At 42.3% G+C, this 22,939-nt stretch overlaps 1 protein-coding gene across 1 annotated transcript in view; it reads right to left on the reverse strand.

Annotated features, from left to right (window-relative positions):
• The window catches only part of COL24A1 (collagen type XXIV alpha 1 chain), a 115,856-nt gene extending 102,321 nt beyond the window's left edge, over positions 1–13,535 (reverse strand). Inside the window, exons 1-3 of the mRNA XM_041421831.1 lie at positions 13,381–13,535; positions 7,777–7,838; positions 248–1,545 (exon numbers count right to left, since the gene is read on the reverse strand). Coding sequence (XP_041277765.1) covers positions 248–1,545; positions 7,777–7,838; positions 13,381–13,514 — 1,494 coding nt within the window. The 5' untranslated portion in view covers positions 13,515–13,535. The remainder of the gene's footprint in view (positions 1–247; positions 1,546–7,776; positions 7,839–13,380) is intronic.
• Positions 13,536–22,939: the final 9,404 nt, after the last annotated feature.

Below are 22,939 nucleotides of genomic sequence, written 5' to 3' on the forward strand. Positions count from 1 at the left end.
GCCTACCACTTCACCAGAGGTGAATGTCTTGGATGTCTTTATATTCTTCCAGTAAATAAAAGTATATGACACTTACATTAAAATTACATGTGAGAAAAAGACACATTTAAGGCAGACAAATATTGGTACAATACAGCTAGGAGAAACCAGAGTCACAGCTTTGGCATGCTTGGAAAGGTTTCTTTCAAAGCCTCTGTTAAACATATGCTGCCTCAATATAGTAAAAAGAGTAATAAAGATAACTTACAGGAGGTCCAGTTTCCCCCTTTGGACCTCTGACACTTCCCCTTTCAAACATTTTGCCAAGATCTTCATAGTCATAAGCATAATTATCAATACCATTTGCATAAGTATTTTCTGTATGATAAGTCTCATCAGCATCAAATGCACCTTCCTGCCCCGGATGGAGTTGATTATCCAGAGGGAGCTCAGCAGGCAAATTGTACGGGGTTGTGTTGAAGGTTTGCTGCTTTTTGTTTAGTACATCCAAATACTGTTTTGCTTTTTCCATTCTCTTGCTTTTAGTTTTACTCTGTTTTACAGGGGACATCAGAGAAGGCTCACTATGTCTGCCTGCATCTTTTGTGGTATTAGCTGAACTATTTGGATATGATGCTGCAGGGGTTTTAGTGATGTTTCTTTTTCTGCTCATCTCCTGCTGCTGAAGAGCCAGATCGATGTTCTCCTGGAGTTCTGTTTGAGGCAAACCTTCCAGCAACAGAGGTTTGGTCTCTGCAAACTCCCATACAGAAGCATTTCTTAACTCAAAATAGTCTGGTAAAAAGTGAATCTGAGAAACACTGGTGACAGGCATGTTTGATACTTCTTTCCATCTATAAGCTGATATATCTTCCTGGTTTTCCTCATCAATGATCATTGAAAAAGCATCCAGCCCATCTGGCAGAAGTGAAGCCCCACGCAGGGATCGATAGGTTTCAGCCTGGCGACACTGCTGCTTCACATACCTGCAGTAGTTTGCAGAGGCTTCTGCAGAGGGAATAATATCGAGCTGACATATAACTCCTTCAAAGCTGACAGAGTGAGAGCTCATCCTTCCCAGGGTAAATACACCCTCTGAATCAAATGTCTCTACTTCAGAAAGTACTTCACTGCTGTAGTACTTGTTTCCACACTCAGCAAACAGTGAGACAGTCTTGTCCCCAATGCCAATGGCAAATGAATGCCACTGCTCATTATGAACACAATAATCAAAGTACACGGGCTGCTTCCCTCCGGTGTACACCGCTACCTTTCTCGGTAGCAGCTGCACACCAAACTGCAGTCTGCTTTTGTTCCTAACACTGAAAAGAAAAGCATCACTGGCTCCGTAAGAGTACAACCCAACCAACAAGGTGAACTGATGCCCTAGATTTGACGGGATGACTTGAGGGACGCGGGACTCGATATGTGCATCACTGCTTAGCACCACTCCTGAAGCAGTTAGACGAACACCCTGAGGTAACAGAGAGGATGTTGAGGGCACTGCTGTGTCTGAAGGCTCTTGGACATCTTTCACAAGGCCTAGTTGATGAAGAACATCTATTGCTGTGAAAAGAAATAAAGGCACACTGTTGATTTAATTTACAAGCTCATACATTCGGATTCATATAAACAAATGTACACACAACATTTTATCAAATCTGTACCTCTCAGAGCATATACACTTCACCCAGTAAGGCCACCAAATCCCTCCTGGAAGGCACTGATCTTTCACATAAATCGAACAAATAATTAAAGCCAGAGCAAAATTTCCGTCTTCAAAAAAGCCCAGCCAAACTAAACAAACACACAGAAAGGTCCACAAAATGCCCATTGTATGTAAATTCACTTATGAAAGTGAGAAATCCTCATTTGCTCTCTTCAAATTTTCCAGTGACCAGTGAATACACTTTGGTTAGTTCCTTATTTATTTAGCTAATCCTGTCTACTCTTTGAGCAGAGAATTACTCTTTTTTAGAAAATCTTTTCTGCAAGAAACCTTCTGCAATAGATCCATGCTGTTGCTCTTTATAAAAAGTTCAAACCAAAGCATTTGAGGGAAGGGTTGCTTTGTTTATAAGAAAGGACAAGCTATTTATAGCACAGTAATGCCTCCTTTCCCTTCACACAGTTTACTTGTTAGAGCCACGGATAAGGTGAACTCTGGAGTAGTGGAAGTGGTGAGGAGCAAGGAAAAAGGAGAATTGTCAGGACCCAAGGGGTAGTGCTCCTGTCTTCTGGCTCATCCCTCCCCCTAAAGTGCACAAGGCTGCAGCTACCATGACAAGACATTGAATAAAAAATGCACTCCACAGCAGCAGACAGAGCAGCCAGCTGTCCTACTGATTGATATTCTATAGATTTGGCTTTGACTTATAGAAATCTGAATAGATCTTCCTACAGGGAAGAATGGGCAGTGGTTTATTCACTGTTGGATTCTCTAGTTTCTCATTCAATGTGAGCTATGTTAAGCTTTTCCTTAGTCTGGGCCATACAGTGTCTCCATTTTTTACCTGGCTAAATAACTTCACCAAATGGGTAGAAACAAATTTATCTATCATCCTGATAAACTGAAATTCTATCTGTTCTGGGATAAGAAATCAAAGATACCTTTGGGTAAGTCAACAGTTGAAGGTGACCCAATTAATTTCTTATTGCCGAAATCAGATTTGGGCAAGCTGGAGTTGGTGGGCACAAATACCTTCCTTCAGAATGAACATAGAGGCACTGTTACATCCCTTATGATGCAGCTGAAACACTACAAAGGCTTGAGTAGGAGCTAAACCACACATCCCCAGGAGCCTTTCTCCAGGACCTCAAAGTAAGATAGCATTTATGGCATTGATAGATTGATTGAAACTGCCTGCCTGAGTGTTTGTGAAAGGTGCAGAAATATTGCAGATGTTGAAACAAAATGCAGTCACGGAAATTTGAACAGTAACGGAACAAGAAGATCAGGAGCTAAAAGATACTGAAAAGGCTGAAGAAACAACATTTGCTTGGCTTAGAGACAGGAAGGTTTGGGGGAATCTAAATAAAATTGTCCTTTGTCTGAATTGAGGCCACAGGGAAAACAGAGAAAAGCTGAGGAGTAACAGTCACAAGCTGCAGCACAAGAAATTTCAGTTCCCTACAAAGAAAAAGCATTCCCACCACAAAAGTGGTCAAGTGCTGAACCAGGGGGCAGAGACATGGGATAATCTCGATTCTTGGAGATTTTCAAAGATCAGTTGGACAGAACCCAATAACCTGAAGTGACTTCAGCATTGACTCTGACCTCAGCAGAAGTTAGGACCAGATGAGTTCAAGGTCCCCCTAACCTATATTTTAGGATTTTTTTTCACAAGGGGAAGCTGAAGACTAGTTTTCATAAACAACATTGCACAGCAGCATACGAAATCATCTGTTTGCACCTCTCACTGGAGCAACTTCAGAGAAACACCTATATTAAAAATTACTTGTATTATCTAATAGTTGCACTGGTTAAAGAAGCCTGGCTGGGCAGACACAGGCTGGGCAGACACAGACACTTTCTACTATAGCATTTTGCTGAGGCTACTTTTGCTATGGACATGCTTATACTAAGTAAATAAAACTATCATAAGACACGACAAAAATTTAAAGAACAAAAGTTAAGGATTTGCTGCAATATTAAATGGAAAGAACCACTGAAACAAATGGATATTTACACTTTGAGTGGAAAAAAGATCACCTTTCCCAGATTCCCTTTCTCTGTTTACTGAATGTATTCATAGCAAACTTTAAGAATAGACAGATGTTGGCTTAGTTTCAGTGCTAAATTATGAGAAGTGCCTGAGATTTCTTTGAGAGTGATTTATAAGTTGGAACCAAACGCATCAACCTGAACACACTGTACATCTTGAAAATTCATTACACACCTTGTAGTGTTTCTAGTCATGTTTGAGATCCACAGACGAGCCAAGACTATCCTGGAGAGTGGCCAGGGCAGACGGGGGTATGGAGAAAGAGTATTTCTGCAGAAAGTCCTGTGTGTGCCAAGTTCTCAAGATGTTTTGCCTCAGAGCAATTAATTCACCATGGCTGTATTTTTATCTGTCAGGCTGCTAATAGAGGTCAGGTTGGAGTAGAGCTCCGAAGAACAGTGCCTCTGCTAATGAGCCACCGCTCTTTGCCAGGACCCCGTCCTGCCTGGTCTGCCTGCAGCTCTGCAGGAGAAAGCTGTGCTTGCACTGCCCTGGTGCAGGGAAGCTGGGAAGAAACACAGGTCCTGAGCTCTGGGCAACGCAGTCTTACACATGCAAAGAGCCCCCAAGGCAGAATACACTGCTCCACTACTTCTGTCCACTGGCAGGGCCAGCTGACTGCACAAGGAGAATGGCTGCTAGTCTAACCTAAGGTTGTGTCTAAATACCACATCCTAACCTGAAATACTGTGCAAGCAGTTTTATTTTTAAAAATTTTTAATTACATATTTTTGTTTTAAAATAGTAATGCATGTGATCTATCAAAAGTATTATAAATTAAAGTGTAAAATAAAAATCTTAAACTGGTTTTAAATAGTCAGCTAAAAATTGCATTTAACCCTATCACTAATAAAAGGCACCCTGCAAGCAAAATAGCCAAATTTTTGGCAGTTCTGATTTGAAAAGAGCACATAGTTTAAATGTTATTAAAGAAAATCATCAGCATGATGAGGAATAAGATTTTTTTTTCTATTCTGCAAACAATGGCAGGTCTTGAGAGAGCCAAACACAAATAAATATTGTGTGAAAAATGACATTAAATAAGTAAATGTAAAGGAATTACTCCTTGCTGACTTGCTGCATGTTAACCCACTGTCAAGCCAAAAGACTGTTCCAAACTTTTTTGGCCAGTCATTTCACTTCTGGTCCAACATGCATATTTATTTTATTTTAAGGCTTTCAGAAGCTCTTGGCAGCACACTGGATTTTGGGAGCAGGCAACCCTCTCATTCTTCCTCTCAGCTTGACAACCACTATTTGCTTTACCTATCAGTTGTCAGTTTTCTTTGTTTACTCATGTCTGCAAAGCATCTGTCTTCACTTACTGCTTATTCAACCCATCAGTCCCCCAAATTGTAACAGCTCAACTTTTTGAAGGAAAGGTTGTTTTGGGTTTTTGGTGTCAAGTGCTTTCCTTCCACCTTCTAGGAGATCTTTAAAAATTCACAACCTTACAGCATCATGAGGTAAGGCAAAGCCTTACACCAGCTTTGGCAAAAAGCCTTCACACCCTCATGTGGCACAAAAATAACCCCACGAAAGAACTGGGGAGGGATGAAGGGATTTGACTATAGGATTGTTTCACACACAGACTCCATTCAGTCCCTCTTGCTCATTTCCCACGTTGCTCCATACCCACGGCTACTCTCAAGGCAGGATCTCTGAGATGCTCTCCCTGTTTCAGCAATCTTAGTACACACATTTCTCCTTTTCCCTTTCCAGTGTGGTAAGGGAAAAGAAAAGGGCCATTCATCAATCAGCTCCACCAGAACCAAGAGTAATTTTTCATCAGATTTGCCCATTTTCTAGGTGATGATGCATCTGCAACTGGGTACATTAGAGATACCTGGCTGCAACAAGTGCTCTCCTGGATGCCAGAGCAGATTACTGGCATAGGAAAGACACATTATTAGTGTGTGTCCTTGAGCCGCACTCAAAGTATTATTCCTAAAGTCTCAGTCTGTATCTTTACACACACTTCACTGAACATGGTTTATAGCAGCATACCAAACTGAACAACGTGTATCTTCCCAGCTAAAGCATGCAGAAGTTGTCTCCTCAGCTCAGGAGAGAAGGCACATTAATTAGCTAGCATCTTCGTGTTTGGCAGAATATTCTTTTTTCAAAATACAACTGCCAAGGAAGTCTAAAAGCCAAGGTGTTAACATGTTCCTAATGGGCATGCAATCCTGTTCCTGGACAAACACTAAGCACCACAAATGTAATAATGCAGCTCTGCAGCTTACATACTGAAACTGAAGGATATACTTGAAATGCTCTCTGTTTTTTCTGAGGAGGTTTCCTTCTCTGAACCGCTTTTTCCATCTTTGTTTACACGCTGCCCAAATAAAGTGCAAGAGGAACCAAATTCACTCATGGGAAGAAAGTTGCATCAAGGTTCAATGCATCATTTTGATCCCAAGCAAGCATTTAAAGAAAATAAAGTCATGTATGGCACTTGTGCATCAAGGATGGAAAGGAGTTTCCATTCAGTAAGGTTTCTCGTATGGCTATCTAGAAATGTTGTTGAATAACAGTAATAACAATAACAACAAAATAATAATAGAAAAAAAAGGAAACTCCTTCATCTGCTGGTAACAAAATAAAAAAATAATTCAATATAAGCATGTTGAGACTGAAGACTTTATCCCATTTCTGCAAAGCTCTGTGCATGGAGGCATTCTCAGCCAAGAGGCAGGTAAGACTCAGTCTCCACCCACTCTCCTGCGTTCCTCACCCCCAGCCCTGCAGCTTCCACAGTCCTTGCCTGTAGGGCCAGTAAAAGGAATTTCCAGACTGAGGGACATGAGAAGTGAGAGAAAAGGTTTATTTCTTTGCAGAGGAGGAGGGTGGGCTGGAGGGATGAAGACACTCAAATTGTCACCCCACAGCTGTCTCTGGCATCCGCCACCTGCTCCTGCTACACCAGGAAACTGTAAACTGCCTCCCTAAAACTGCCTCTTCCCTTTCCATCCCTGCAGGCCTGGAGCAGGATGGCCACACACATCTAACAGTGCTGCCCCTCCTCCAGTGAGAACTTGGCTCAGCTGTTATAAAAATCCAGGAAAATCCCATCATCACAAAAGCATATGGCCCCCATTGAGCTGGATGTGAAAAATCAACAACCAATCTTAGCAGGCAAGCAATGGGCAACACTGGAGGGCAAAACTACAAAGGCAACGGGGGGGAGACAAAACAAAAAATCCACAACTGAAGGAAAAACCAAGCTTTGCCAATCTCTGGGAATGACAAGCAGGAAAAATGCATTGGTGAGAATAATGGTGGGAGGCTGCTGAGATATCCCAAAGGGCTCTAGCAAAACATTATCAGGAATGAGTTTTGCCTTAACCACGCAACCCATCTGTTTGCATTCAGATGAGTATTTGCAGTTACACACTCACCAGCCAAGGATGACCTGCTTCATGCTTCACCTGCACAGCAGAGGGCCATGGTGGAGAACTGATGCTGCCACTCTCATGGCAAATAAGTGACTAAATGGCACATTGGCCTCCACCACTTCAGGACGCTATCATTCCCACAACAGTCTCCAGAGCAAGCTGCACATCTGGTGCTGTTATAACAGCTGGCAGATTAAAAAAGAAACTAAAAACAAGACAATCCTATTTCCTCACAACATCTGCATCTGAATGCAAGGCCAAATGAATACCAAATTTCACATTTTGCTCTAGCGATGCCAGCCTGTATTATGCGCCGTGGCTTGCCTGCCTTAAGTGGAAAGGTAACTCAGTCATAGCTTGCCACCCCCAAGGACACCCACATACAGAGAAGACACAATCCAAGCCTTTTCACTGTACAAGGCTTCTTTTTTATGAAGAGCTTGCTTAAATATGTAAGCAATTTCATAGACAGAAAATCTGAGCAATTTTCGAAAGGTCATCTTTTCCAAAACTGGTGCTTTAAACTTTTGCTCTCATTATGCTGTAATTGGTATTTTCTTTAAGTCACATGCATTAATGAACTGAATCCAAGGTCACAAGTAACAATAGCCATTTACTCTTTTCATCTACTAACATATTACACAAATGTCCTATTATGAACAAAGCATTCTCACCTTGTTTGGATACTTGTGCAACACCCACAGCTATACATGTTGCAATGAAAAGGAGAGCTTTCCTAAAAGGGAAAGAAAGGGAAAAAACATGTGAGAAAACATCTACAGTTTCAGAACTCCAAGGAATTAGAAACCTGATTCAAGATCCAAATGGCAGAATACCACTGACTTCAGCAAGTTCTGAATCGAAGCCATCACACTGTACAACTTTCCACTGATACTGAGAAGGTGCTTCACACAAAGATCGAGGTTGTGTATGCCCTTAGACAGAGCACATATATTTTACACTGGTTTTTATTAACAAAATGACTGCATCTGCTTTATATTTTCTTGCAGCAGCTTTCAAATATGAATGCTGCTATGCAGTAAATTTCTTCCTGGAAAGAAAAAAATGTTACCATAAAAAACCCATAAAATAAATGACAAATTAATTCCTGTAGAGATCATTAGATACTTTAGATACTTTGATGTCCTATTGGTCTTCTCACTAGATCACATCACCTTCCCATAAGTGAAAATGTTGTCAAATTTTTGTTCTTGTATCACAAAATTTTATCATGTTACAAGCAAGTCATGCTCTTCACAAAGTTAATCACATTTCAGCTTACAAGTCCATGCTCAGGTAGAAGAGTGCAATACTGATAGCTATCACAGGCTCACTGCCCTGGTTTCAGCCAGCCAGATAATTTTCTTAGTAGCTGGTGGACGGTTGTGTTTTGGATTTAGTATGAAAATAATGTTGATAGCACACTGATGTTCCAGCTTCTCCAACAAACATATATAAGATTTATCTAGATCATGTGCTCAAAATCCACTTTACGAGTGTTGAATGTTGTACAGACTACATTTTTAATTGATTAAGAACAGATTGTTTGCTGTTTCTTAATTATTGTTTTAGCCAGATTAACATCTAATCACTCTCTTATCAGTGACTGAATCTTCTAATAAGTGAGAAATATATTTTCTGTTAATGCTGGACAACCAGGCACAGATGCCTGTAACAATTATAGTAACCTCTGTCCACTCAGTTCTAAGAAGAAATATTTCAAAAATATCAGAAATATAGTTCTGACACTAACTAATCAACTCACACTCAAGCCTCTTGCTCATTAATGTTTGTAACCTCGGCGATTTTTCATAATATGGAATGCTAGAGTGACTAAAAAAGTTTCCTGGACCAGGTCAGAGAGCACTTGAGTATGGAGATCCAAGTCTATTTGGAAGTAACATAGTTGCAACTAAACATATATAACTTCAGATCACCTAATTCTGCCAGCTAATGTCAGATTTTCACATTAAAAAAAAAAAAGGTAAGAAGAAAACACTACCACTCTCTTTACAGGAACATATGGTTTAAACAGAAAGAAAAGATCTATAAGTACATGTGCATACACACAGAATGGTATTTAGTAAAAAGTCTTACTAATTCTTTAAAGTGTTTGGAGTTCAAACATTTCAGAAACATCCAAGTACATGAAAACCACAGAGCAATAGCCTGGCTTTATCAAGTGGATTTGTATATTGAGAGAGCTTAAATTTTGGCAAATAGAACAAATTATTAATTTAAGGAACAATAAGATGCAGTAGTCACCATTGCCACTGTAAAATGGGAGATACATCATGTCTTTCAGAAGAAAATACACAGAACATATAGGATATTCAAAAATATGCATCAATGCTTTAGCTCTGATCACAGAGGGAGGGAAAGGTGGAAACTATGCCTCACACATCCCAACATGCTTGTAGGGGCATGTTCTTTAATTAACCACCACTACAATCCCTAGCTATTCCTCCCTTCAAGCTTTCTCCTGCTACAGCCATGAAATGTCTACTGGAGCAGTTCTGCCATTCCTAAAAAAGACCTAACACCAACTGTTGTCCAAACAGCTCATCCACTACAGTACACTCAGCTCATTTTTCAGGGTTCTAAAGCCCAGAATTCAAGTTCAAAGTTTCTGCATCACACAATGTGTCATCTTTTGATCAAATGGGAAGCTCAGTGACAGGAGACAGCTGTGCCAGAAACAAAGTCCATGCATTGCACTGTATCAGTTAAAATGCTGGACAATCCCTTTATTTTACCCTTATTATTTTCAAAGGTGCAAAATGGATTTGCCATTAAAAATCACATAAAACATTTTAGCTAGCTACAAAATAAGGATGCTCAAAGAACCCCAGAGCCCAAAATTTAAAGATGACTCCTCTAACAATTACAACAGCCTCTTCTACTACACCAGCCAGGTACAAAGCTGTGTCTGTCAGGTGACAGCTGCCTCTGTCACTTCCCAGCAAACATCGTAGGAAAGCAAGAAATCACAACATGTTCCCAGGGCTGTAAATTACACAAATGTAGCTGAATATACAGAAACATTTAGTGAGAAGTAAAGACAAATGTCTGGCTTACACAGTGCTCTCAAGCTAATGTCAAGAACAGATGAGTTATCAACTGAGAGAAAAAACAGGGACCAGAGATAACCAGAGGGCTGGGGGTCCTCTAATGCGTGAGAAAAGTGAGACTTCCTTCCATCTTTTTTCACAAGTAAAATTTTTTGTCAATGAAACCATGTGCAACCTAATCCATGCAAACCCTCCCTCCTGGCTGAGATCACCACTCTGTACATTTGCAGAACAGTCAGTTCTCAGTGTTCACTCTCACACCAGCACAGCCACTGAGACACCAGGCTCCAGGGTACACCAGGCATAATGTGCATGTGGCTTGACCCATCATCTGCCGTCACTGCATGGAGCTTGGCTCCTTGTCTCAGCTGAGTCCACAGCTCCTGGAGATGCTGGGACACACCAAGAGAAAAATGCAGAATCATGTGGCGTGGAAGACTTCAGCTGACCCAAATGCTGCCTATTTTTTCCCCATTTAACATCACACTTGAAGCTGTTACAATACCTAGGCTTTGGGGCACAGCCAAGGGGTCTCTCTTAAACTTCCTCCCCTTCTCCTACCTTTTCATTTGCTCTATTGTACTTGCAAGCATATCCTGAGGGTCACTATTGAATCACTTTGGAAGAAGGCACTACCAAATGTGACTGAGCTATTGTACCACTAAAAACTGAGTTTATCTTCCTGATAATCTTTGACATCTTATGGCCATTTATCTCTTCCTACAGAGTGGACAGCAACTATCTATGGGTTTTTTTTGCGTTAGGGGTGATGGATGGATGAGAAAACTGACAAGCTTCAAAGCAAGTTGTGGCAAGCTACAATGAAAAATTCCACCCTCTGAAGACTACCCAGCAGCATACAGAACGCAGGTATGGTCAGTGCACAGAAGTATCCTCTTCATTCCAGCCTAGTTTCCTAAATCTCAAGTTTAAAGGAAGAAATACCATCAGCTGGCTGCTAGGAAGGACAAGTAAACCTGTCTGCAGTGTGACTGCCACAGGTGCACTCAGTCCTGCACTCCTCAGGGATGATGGTTTAAACACCAGCACCTGTCTGGGTACTGCTGAGGAGAACGGCACAGTTTGGGTCCATCAGGCTTGAGAAGGGCTTTGGAAAGGTCACAGCACCTTGTGGACAAAGATGCCCTGCAACTCTCAAATTTATCTTTCAAGATATAAAAAGAAATATAACTTTCTTTGCTACTATAATTAAATTAGCCAGCAGGTCCAGTGCTGCTTCCCAAATTTTAAAAGACCTACTAGCAACACAGTCTGAGGGGACATAACAGCCTGCAAAACCTCTCTGGTGTGACACTCACATGCCCTTTGGTCACAGATGGCACCATGCAATTAGCCATCAAGGGGGGAAGCTCCTGAATCCTTTGCCAAATTTCACAATTTGAATGAATGGAAAATGGGAGAAATACAAGTTGAGGTGAGAGGTAGAGGAGCATTGCCCTAAGAGGAGTTCTACAACAGGACTGGGAGCAAGAGAGAGGAAACTCCCTGCCTGGTGGCCCATTCTTTGGACTGCATCTGGCTTAAAATGAGAAACTACCACATCCAGAAGAACAGTCAACTCCATTAGTATTTCTAAAAGAAAGGAAAAAAATGAAAAGGAGTGAATTTAGAACAGTTTTATGAGTAAATCTCTGATTGCTTACACTAGCTCTCTTCTCCAGGTAGCATACACCATATTTTTCTGTATGAAGGGAAAAGTATATAACTTGAATTCCTTCTCATGTGAAATACTCGTCTTTCACAGAGTTTGTCTCTATATATTTTGTAGATCATTCTTCAAATGTACTACAACTTAGTGCTTGCAAGAAACAAGGGTGACACAAGGCTGCTCATACTTTAAATATTCTGTCAATAAATGGGGTGAGAGATTTAGAAGACATGCAGCTGTTTCATTTATTTAACCTGCAGACACACTCCTATACATGCCTGACCTAATGGTGTTTCAAGGAAAAGGTGGTTGAAGTTGCAAGGGATTTACTGGTTTGACATGTGCTAAGGAAACCTGATCCTTTTGTGAGGAATTCTGGTTTCTTTATACAGGCAAGTGACCAGGTTGCTTGCTCTCTATAGAAGTAAATTAGTAAATATAGAAGCATATAGATATATTCTGAAGCTATCTCATATTTTGAGCTTGAGTAAACTGCATCTCTGCTACTGTACCTCTTTCCTGTAATGCAATTTATGTTTCTCCATCAGCAATACTCCTTTACAGATTTCAAATAAAACCATTCTCTGAAATTGCACTCAGACAATTCCTCAAGAAGTCTCAAAGACACAGCCACTAAAAACAGATCTCCTAGGAAGACGACCTTCAGGAAGCCCCTTAACTGCTCACAAGCATTCAAGCACACCCAGATTATACATCAGGCACACTTTAGCAGCACAATCCTCGCTACAACACTAAACAAATTCTTCTGTCCTGCTCAGAAGGCTCAGTAAACGTAAGACACAGTCAGAACAAAGTCAGCCCTTTACAAAGAGAGACACATACAAGTAACCTCCCTAATATCGTTACAACTATAAATTCAGTCATTTTACAGAGGCTGCTTTTAGGTACAGTGTAGAGAGCAGAGCTCTACCTTTGCATCACTGGTGAGGAGGCACTAGAAATACCTCTGCCAATTGCAAAAACATGCAAATAGCCAGATGAGCTGTTCTGTATTTCTGGTACTAAGAGAGCAGCCTTAGCTCTTGACCTTAAATTCTACATGCTTTTGCGTTTGCTTGTTTGCCGCGTTTTACTAGCTAGGTACCAAAGGGGCGGAGGAGCTGCCAGGTTACTGCGGAACGCTGGGCCCCGGGATGCTCGCCCCCCCTCGGGGACCAGGGGGCACGGGATCCCGGGTCAGGGGACACCAGAGCCAGGCTGCCCGGTGTGGGCGAGGGTAGGACGACACGAAGGTGCTGGACGGGACAGAGCACATCCAGAACGACACCAGGGTCGCGGGGGAGAGAGACGGGAACAGCCAGCGATACAGGCGGTCTCCGTCCGAGCAGCCGGCACCCCGCCGCTCCGCCGGGAGCCCCGCGGGGTGACGGCTGGCGCTCGGAAGGCAGAGCTGGGGACACTGCCCGCCGGGCTCGTCGTCCCTGCCCGCGGTGGGAGCGAGCCGCAGCCCCATCCCCTGCCCGGCCCCGCGGCGGGGTGGCGGAGCGGTGCGCCCCGTCTCGCCGGCTCCCGCTTACGTTTGTGCCGCGGGAGAGATGCGTCCTCGCCTTGTGCTCTCGGCTCCCAAATGCATTTGTATGCATCTGCCCGGGCAGCGGAGATCCGAGGGAAAGCCGAGCGCCGCGCCGCCGCAGGGGCAGCTCCTGTCCATGAAAGCCCGCCGGCCCCGAGGTCTCCGCCGAGCTCCGCGCAAGCCCGAGGGCGGCCCGGCCGCGTACAGCCCGCGGGGGCGGGCGCGCCGCCGCGGAGTCCGGCGGCGGAGCGGCGCTGCACCGCCTGCCCCGGCACCGGCGGAGCTCCCGCCCGCCGCGGTGTTGAATTTCAGCGCTGGCTGCCTGGCGATTACATCAGCACACGCGGCCCCCGGGGCGGGCCGGGCCGCGGCCCCGCATGGTGCGCGCTGCCCCGCGCCGCTCCCCCGGGCGCCGACCCGCAGCCGGAGCCGGGGGGAACCGGGGGGAAGCAGGGGAGCCGGGCCGCGCCCGGAGCCGCCCGTGCGCAGCGCCGAGCCCGGCCCCGCCCGGCCCAGGTGCGGCGGCAGCGCTGGGACAGGTGATGCCCGCAGCGCGGCCCGAGGGCGAGAAGAGCCTAGGGCTGCCGCTGGGCTCCAGCTGGGGACACTCGGCAAGTTAAATTAAAATCTGCGGACGGGCGGGGAGAGTTGATGAAATGAGCTAAACACAAAAAGCTGAGTGCGCTGGACGTTTTCTATTTCCAGGATAATTGGAGTTGGGTCTAGAAATCCTCCCTCTGAAAAATGTTTGAGGAGCAGATGTAATTTAGTAGCATTACAATGCCAAAGAAATATGACACCCTTCAGTGTCTTCCTCGAGAGACAAAAGTCTTTTTCTCTTTAATTTCCAGTTTTCTTACCTTGTTCCCACTACAAAGCCTATTTGTACCTTTATCCCATAAGACATCTTTTTGCAAACTATCACTAAAAACAAGCACGGTAGAGTTAAACAATACCAGACGTTACAGTACACGCTGTACAGCAAACACGTGGTCGAGTCCTGCAGCCTTTCTTAGGCAAAACTGCCACGGATTTCAGAAGTTTGCTGTGAGTTAGGGTTAGGGTTATACTTACCTCTTTCTGGATGCTACAAGAATGAAGATTTCACATCATGCAAATACCTTAATGACATACAGCAAATACCTTACAGTTGTAGATAAGTTGAAGAAAGATGTCCTGAAATAAAACCAAAGATATTCCCAAACAGCAGAAAATAATGAAAACGCTAAAACAAAAAGAAAGGCTGTAAAAGATAAAAATTGTATATTGTTGTGACTGAGGGTGCCCTCTTTTGCTGAAAAGGACTTCTATGGGTGATCCAGGTAGCTGCAACTGGCAAAAAGATGGGGGGGTGGGCAAGGAATTTAGAGGGAACCAAGAGTAAACCTAAGGTGCTGAATTTTACTGGGGATAGGAACCCAATGTTAGAGGGGGGAAAGTTATTTTCAGACAATACAGCAGAATGATTGATTTCAAATTAATTTTCAATATCTTAAATCATTCAGAACTGGTATACTCTCACAGACTATGATGGGATTTCCTGTTTACTTCACTTTTTGAAAGCCAAAGGGAGAAGCTGACAGCATTTTACTTTCTTGTCTCGCCAACCTTATGTTGGCCATACTGACAGCAAAATATGAAATGTATATTTTCACTGGAGAGAGCATGGTACCTGCCCAGGCAGATTTTGCTCATTTCAGCAATAAAGTATTTGTCAACTTTTCTTTTTTAAATCACACTTTAATGGCTTCCAAGAACAGAAGTATTGTATTTTATTAGGTTTTGTTTGTCAGCATTACAATGAACTACCACACAAACATTACTGGTTGGGTTTGGTGCCCTTCCCTGAAATCTATCAATCTCTTACGTAGCATGTCTTGTATCAAGTAGACAAATAGTTGTTTTCTTAACTTTTTAGCATCAGCATTAAATATCGTGGAGATAGATATTATCAGATATGATGGAGAGAATTCTTCCCTGAGAGTGACCCTGGATAAATCCTGCCCTTGTTGCAATGCAAATCTACAAGTACAGGAGCCATCCTGCAGCACATGGTGAGATGGGCTGGGGACATTTTGTGCAGAGATCTCCCTTTCTAGCAGCATTTGCACTGCAAAAGGTGCAACTTGAGATTCTTGCCAGCTGCACACACACAATGAAGTTTGCTGACCCTGATTATGCAGTTACTTAAGACAGTATAAAGTTTAAAAATTAGCACTGGTTGTTCAGTTCTCTATATTCAAAACTACCCAATTAATTTCTCAAAGTAGGACTCTTGACTTCTTGTTGGCTCTTTGCTCCTCGAGTCCTTGTTACAGCCCCTGCTGCGGTTGATCACAGCCTTTTGGCTGTTTGGACAGGTTCTTTGGCCATGGGGAGGCACAGGTCAGGAGAAGGGCTACCTGTGCCCTTCCATTGCCTCACTGCACACAGCTCACACATCTCTGAATCATGTATCCACAAATGGGTCAGGAATGTGCCAGGCATGCTCCTTCTCCCCTTCCCTGTGTCCCTCTGCCTGGAAGATCTTTTTTGGGAAGTGGCTGATGCTATTCTGCACCTCAGTTGTTTTCCTTCCATAATAGGACCCTGCAGAGCTGCTTCTCTTCTAAGTTTCATAGCAAAAATCAGTACTAGTTCTATTATTATGCTTGCTTCTTCCAAGTGTTCTTAAAGTCTAATAAGAAAACCAACTATGTTTAAAGCTATCAGATTACATGTGTTTATTTCCAGAGCTATATTTAGCAGTCTGTATACTTACACACACCTAAGACATGGTCAAGTTCCAAACCTATTAGCAATTATTGCAACACAGTGATGGTGGAGGTTTCATTTCCTATGGCAAATGTCCCAAGATCCCATCTTGCCACATCTGCTTTCTCCTGCTTGTTCACAGCCTATCCCCAATTTATCATCTTTCCATGTAAACTCAGGGATTACTGAAATACAAAATTAATTCTTCCGAGATATCACTCCTTGCCTTTCTGATACGATTACAAGATTTCCTTCTGGTTTTTTGCTCCTTTTCCAGCAGCTTTTTCCTCCTTTCATGATCTGACTTGCTCATCTGTCACTCCAGATTACAGCTGCTGAGTTCCAGCTGTGCTTTGGGGCACAAAACAGGAGCTACTCTTAAACAGTGTGAGAGATGAGTGAAAGGTTCCTATCTATGATTCTCCTTCCAGAAAATGTATGGGAGAGTGCAAGGGTTTTGCCAGAGCCTAAAAATAGAGGAAAAAAAGAATTTGAAGGAAAATGTGTGAAATGGGAATGTGAGGACTGGAGTCTGAACTTTATCCCTCTGCAACTGGGAGGACTTTGCCTTTGAATTGAGTAGGAGCAAAATGGGACCCACACAAGTTTCCTGGTACTGTCCCAAAATTAGGAATTTTTGGCAAAAGGTCCATGCTGCTATTGAGTTCCTTTTGGAGAACTGATTTTCTCTGCACACCACAATATATGGTGTTAGGCTACGTACCAAAACTGCTGGAACCTAGTTCAGCAAAATTGTTTAGAATACTCTGTGGCAGCCAAAAAAAAGTTTAACACATTGCTCTGGTTAAAGAAAGTTACTAAGTTATCAAATCCGATTAAAAATACAAGAAATGGAAAGGATTACAGCATGTTTTTGACAACAATTGGCTAAGGTTGAAAAAAGGAGGACTCTAGGTCTGAAACCATGAGACTTACCTATTCTTTGTAGAAAATGAAAGAAATTGTTATGATGATCATTTGTCTTCTCTCTCTAGTTATGCCTGTTACCTTCTGAGAGCTTTGAATATGCCAAAAATCTGGAAATGCCTTTAAAGAGCACAGTTGATGACTATTTGGATTAATCCTATCCCTTCTAATTTCCTACCAAGAAACTAAGGAGAAAATTAACATCAATTTACATTCTGAAGCATTTGGAGTGGAGAGGATTTTCCTGCCTTGCAAGACCAACACACAAAAACCTGTGACGGGAAGGAGCTGAGAGAGGAAAGGAGGGGTGCTGTGGGTACAGGGGACCAGAAGTTGGCATGGTAGAGTCAGGACTGACAAAAGCGCCAAGCCACAAATAACTATATAGACTAGTGAGATACTTAGTTAAAGCAAACAAGGGAATATATTCAGCCAGGAGCAAGAAACAGAAGAGAGTCTTAGCGAACCACAAGACAGGGTAGAGACTCCAGACCACAAGACTCCAGCAGCTCCAACTGAAAGGTGTCTCACTGAAGCCAAGATACTTGCAATTGTCTACAAGTCCAGGTATTATCCATTTTGGAAAGTCACTGCTATAGCAGAAACCCACCATGGAGCAGAATAAAAACTCACGTGGACAGAGCTCAAACAGGCAATTGAAGCAAAGCCTGCTAGAGAAATAACCACACACACAGCTCTGAAAGGCTGTGACGTCTTGCTCCAGTGATGGCACATAGTATGCCATACCAAGAATGCAGAGAAGCCTAGCCAAACACACAAGAAACATTAAAGGAAGAGAGGAGCCTCAGAAGCAGTTATTAGGAAAGTAATAAGGGAACACAAAGTACAAGAGCAAGAATGAGTGTAACTAGGGGACCATGGGAACAGCTCACCAAATGAGAAGACTCTAATTACCAAATAGGCCAAACTGCCAAGAGAGAAGCACAGGAAATTTCCATGTTAAAGAGGGTCTCTGGAGCCTCAGAACAACCAGTGAGACTAAAACCGGGAGGAGTTAGAGAAAACCCAGTGACTGTCATTTTCGGTTAATCTTTATCCCATCATTGATGGAGTGTTTTGCCATCCAGGCAGGAAGTGGAGACACCCACTCCAACAGGCACTAAGATGTATGAGACATGAGGTATTTTCTGGGATACTCATTGAACTGAAAAACTCCTCCTAGGCAAAGTCCATAAACACAACTAAGCGTCTGATTCCTGCCATCACTGCTGGGTTGTGCTGAGACACACAGAGCAAGATGGGCTTCAGTGGGTGTGTTAAAGGAGCATTCCCACACAGTGTGGTGGCTCTGACCTCCTGACATGGACACTCAGAAACCTTGACAGGCGCCCTGCATCAGGGCTTCCTCAGCATGTCTCCCCAAAGCCTTCTGTCCATAGCAAAAGCCTTCCCCAAAGGGTCCTGGTTTCCTTGCTCATGGTATAAATCCTGCTGTATCCATCACTAAAAAGAAGTAAAAGACTACATTTGCAAAAGGATAAAATCTGTATTTGGCCAAGGTAAAAAGCCCACAAGCTTATAGCACCCAAGGACACAAGCTCCTTGGTAGTGCTCTGTAGCACCCTTTCACACTGGAAGGATGGGTCAAAAACCCTTTGAGACATCATATAGGACATCTTTCTGCAGGCTAGAATCGACAGGTATTCCTGAAAACCATTCTCTGCAATATAAAAACAGAGCCCATTTGAAGTTAAACCAGCCACACTCATGTGCTCTTAGCTGGCTAGCAAAATCTCATCAGCGCTAAAAATTGCTCACACATCTGGAAGAAGCAACTCAGTCATCTGAGAACTATTTCATTCCCAAGCCACAGAGAACCCTGCATTAGGCCAGTGCTTTTTGAAGACATTCCCTTCCTTTTGTCAGCAACTGTGAGAGATGCTTCATTCTGCAGTTCATCAGTCCTAGTATCATTTCCTGATCATCCCTTCTTCCAGATCTGTAGCTGCATGGGTTCTCACACTACTGCCCTGCAGCCAACAATATGTGTTCTTTCTGCAATAATTAAAAGTACAATGTTAGCTTGCTTCTGCAAAATTAGCTTCTGGCAAATGCAAGGGGTGTTTGCAGAAGCCTTCTCACCTGATGAGAGGTGAGATACTGATGCTTGGTGGCTAACACCATATTAAATCTCTGCCTTGGAATACGAAGGCTTGTTCCCACATTAGAAATCTTATCAGCATTTTCTCACCAATTATAAAAGCAGAAAATTCTGCAAGACTCCTGTTTATGGATACAAAATAGAATTGTTTGAGACAGCTATAAGTCCATTTCCCCTGCTGAGACTTTGAAACTGAGGAATATCATCATACCATGAAGAGTTTGAACTCCATCTTCTGGAAGTAAGACATTTAATTGCAAGACATAAATAATTTCACCAATTTCACCTAGTTGGCTCAACCGTTAACAATAAATGATTGCTCTGATGTGTCAGGAAGTTTCCTGCAGCTTCCCACCAATTCTCTCTAGTGGTTTTTAAATATCCTGAGTCTTTTAACACACAGCCTACCTAAATCATGTGGAACAATGGAGTAATTTAAGGCTGACAACAATTGTTGATTACATTCAATAAAACAGGAGTTCCCAGGCTATTTCCAGGCAGGTATTAACATTATCAATGAAAAGAGAAATTGTTGTACTTCCCACTTCTGTTGTCTCTCACATGAGTAAGTGATCACTGGACATGTTCAGTACTCTTTCACTCCCAATAAAGGAAAAAAATGTGACTTATTGTTGTCTGGTTTCTTGGAATCTCTGGATTTAAGAAAGCCAAAAATACAAAATGTCAATAACAACATGGTATTTTGTATGAGGAACATTTAACTTTCAAATAAAGAATTTTAGATCAGCCATGTATAATGTCAGGAAAAAAATTCTATAGAGAAAGATTTTAAGTTGATTGCTTTTTCTGAAAATACCAGACAGATGAAAATGTGGAATCCAAGACCAAAATACATTGGCACTAACTTCAATGCTGATATTTTTACAATAGTTATATAATTAATTTTCATAAATCCCTTACAGCTGTACCACCAATATAGCATAGTGTTTTTAATAGGCTGTTTCATCACTTTATTTTTAGAGATGAAGTTTTGATTGTGTTCCTCAGTCTTTTAAACTTGGCATGTGAGGAAGAACTACTGTTGCAGGAAAGTAAAGGACTAAGACTTTCACCAGGCACAAAATTATTTCAGATGACTCTTCCCCCTGCTCCTCCCACTCATGTCATGCAAGAAACTGAATAAAAACTTCCTATAAACACTCACTTTAAAATGAAAAATTAGAAAAAATATTAATACATCAGAGAGATGAGACTTATTTTTTTGCTGGGATCAAAGAAGTTAATTAAACCAGATGTGCCTGGATTATTCTTATTACAGAGAGCCATAAAAACCTCATGGTTGCTTAGTTATCCAGTGTTGGCTTAGACATAGTCAAAAGTTGAACAGCAGATGAGTAACTGCATCATGCTGACCCAAACACACATGCAACAGTTTAATGAATTAACTTCTTCAAAGCTGAGAAGTTCAGACCTTGTCAAAGGACCAGCATTAATATATGTTTGCAACTTCACGCTGCACACTGGAGTCCTTACAAGACCCTGGATTACTTTTCACTGGCCACCAACCTTCTTCTGGTGCTCCAGGTTCTCCAGATGGGCGTTGCACCTTAGGACATCCAGGAAGTGCTGGGGGGAAACCTGCAGCATCTCTCCTGGGCGCAGCTGAGCTGCTGCTCTTTGAAAGGCTCCCAGCCTGTGTGCGCTGCCATGGCAAGGCAAGAGACACCGGGCTGGCACAGCCATCTGCTGCACCACCACTGCTGCTCCAGCTGTTTGCATCAGAGCACGAGATGCCAAACCCTACCTCAGCCTCCCTTTTCCACCCCAGGCACAATATACTCTTTACATCTCTTCAGAAACTACTGAGGCTGCTTGAAGTTTTCTGAACTATCCAGTGTAGACAGCCGTTCATGCATGCCAAAATGTAGACACCTCTAAAACCAATAAGAGGGGAAAAAATCATTAAAATTCTACAGTTTATTATTTTTCTGTTTCCGTTTGGGGATCACCTTTTTATCTTGAGTACTTATGGGAATAGAATGTGCCTATGAAAAATAACATGTATGGTTATCGGATGTTCAGCTTTAAAGTGGTCAGCCAACACATGTAAGCTGACTGCCCTTTTCAAAAGATAAATATTCTCTCCTAATAGCACACTTGCGATGATTGAATGTTATGTATGCAAACACAATGTAACATCATTCTTATTTACCTGTTGGGGAAAAAAGGATTTTAATAAAAATTCTCAACAAAATTAATATTTTTGCATCTCAGAAATTATTTATATAAATACACATTAAGCTAGGCAAATATCACTAAATATTTTTACAATATTTACACCGTTCTTGTAGTGATCCCAGGCTTAAGGAAATAATTTCTTAATCAATAATATTTTTGCAAGTGTTTTTGCTTGTTTGTTTTTTTTTGGGGTTTTTGTCATTTACTGTTAAATTTGGGTTATTTCATTTGGAGTGTTCATAGAGCCTAAACAACCATATTTCTTAAAGCAGACTCCTGAACAAAGAATGGCAATCAAAAGGTGTTAAATTTTTTTTAACTAAAATAACAATAAGTAAATAAAAGTATCTCTTAAATCCATCTGGATATTTCAATGACACTTCTTTATATGAACATGACATTCATTTTCAGAAATATCATCTATCCCAGGTCCAGTTTACTTTAGCAAAATGCCAGTAACTGTCAAATGCACCCAGGGGTTTTATGTTGTGACATGGAAGGAGAGCATTTCACAAGTGCCTCTGACAGACAGCACCAGCTCTTTGTCTCTGTTTGGAGGATGGAAAAGATTTTGAATACCTTTGGTTTAACAAGTTCAGGAGTAAGGCTTACTTTTGGGCTTCATGTGGATTGCTGGAAGAAATGACATGTGCTAGTTACTGCCAGGCAAATCCACTCTTGTCCTGCACATGGAACTGGAGACGATGTGTTAATCCAAAGAAATGAGAACATGCATTGAGAAGTTCATTTTATTATCCTCATGATACTTTTGAGGAAATGCTGGTGCCAGCAGGAGCACTGGAAGTCAGATCCCTGCTGTCAGACCATCACCAAGAAGAATCCAAGTGGCACCAAAGTGTCCAGGTTTGGGCCCCTCACTTCAAGACAGACATCGAGGGGCTGGAGTCTTTCAGAGAAGAGCAGTGGAGCTGGGGAAGGGCCTGAAGCACAGGTGTCATGAGGAGCAGCTGAGGAAGCTGGGGGTGTTTAAGCTGGAGAAAAGGAGGTTCAGGGGGAACCTCATTGCTCTCTACAACTGCCTGGAAGGAAAATGTCATGAGGTGGTCATGGTCTTCTACCATGTCCCAAGTGACAGGATAAGGGGAAATTGCCTTAAGTTGCACTGGGAAAAGTTCAAATTGGATATTAGAATAAAGTTTTTCATTGAGAGTTGCTAGGCATTGGAATAAATTGCCCAAGGAGGTGGTGGGGGTCACCATCTCTGGAAGCATTAGTTCACTTAGAAATCTGACAGGGAAAAAAAATCTAGTCATCATTTTAGCATAGCAGCAGGTAACATGTTACTCCAGATCTGTAAATAAATTTAACAGAATAGTTATCAGGGAAATAATTGCTAGGACTGACTTCCTTGTTTCTTCCTTGTTGATGTCAGGGGATTTATTTTCCATTCTTTTCCTATGCCTCCCCAGTTCAGCTGCTTCCCTCATTTTGACAGTCTTCTATAAAGACACTGAAGAAAATGATACCACAAGGCATTTGGAAGAGGGAGTGTTTACAAAGCATATAAATAGACTGTGCTGTATCTAGAATAATTAGCTGT

Source organism: Onychostruthus taczanowskii, unplaced genomic scaffold (assembly GCF_017590055.1).
Source record: "Onychostruthus taczanowskii isolate IOZ18803 unplaced genomic scaffold, ASM1759005v1 scaffold7, whole genome shotgun sequence".
NCBI classification, from domain to species: Eukaryota; Metazoa; Chordata; class Aves; order Passeriformes; family Passeridae; genus Onychostruthus; species Onychostruthus taczanowskii.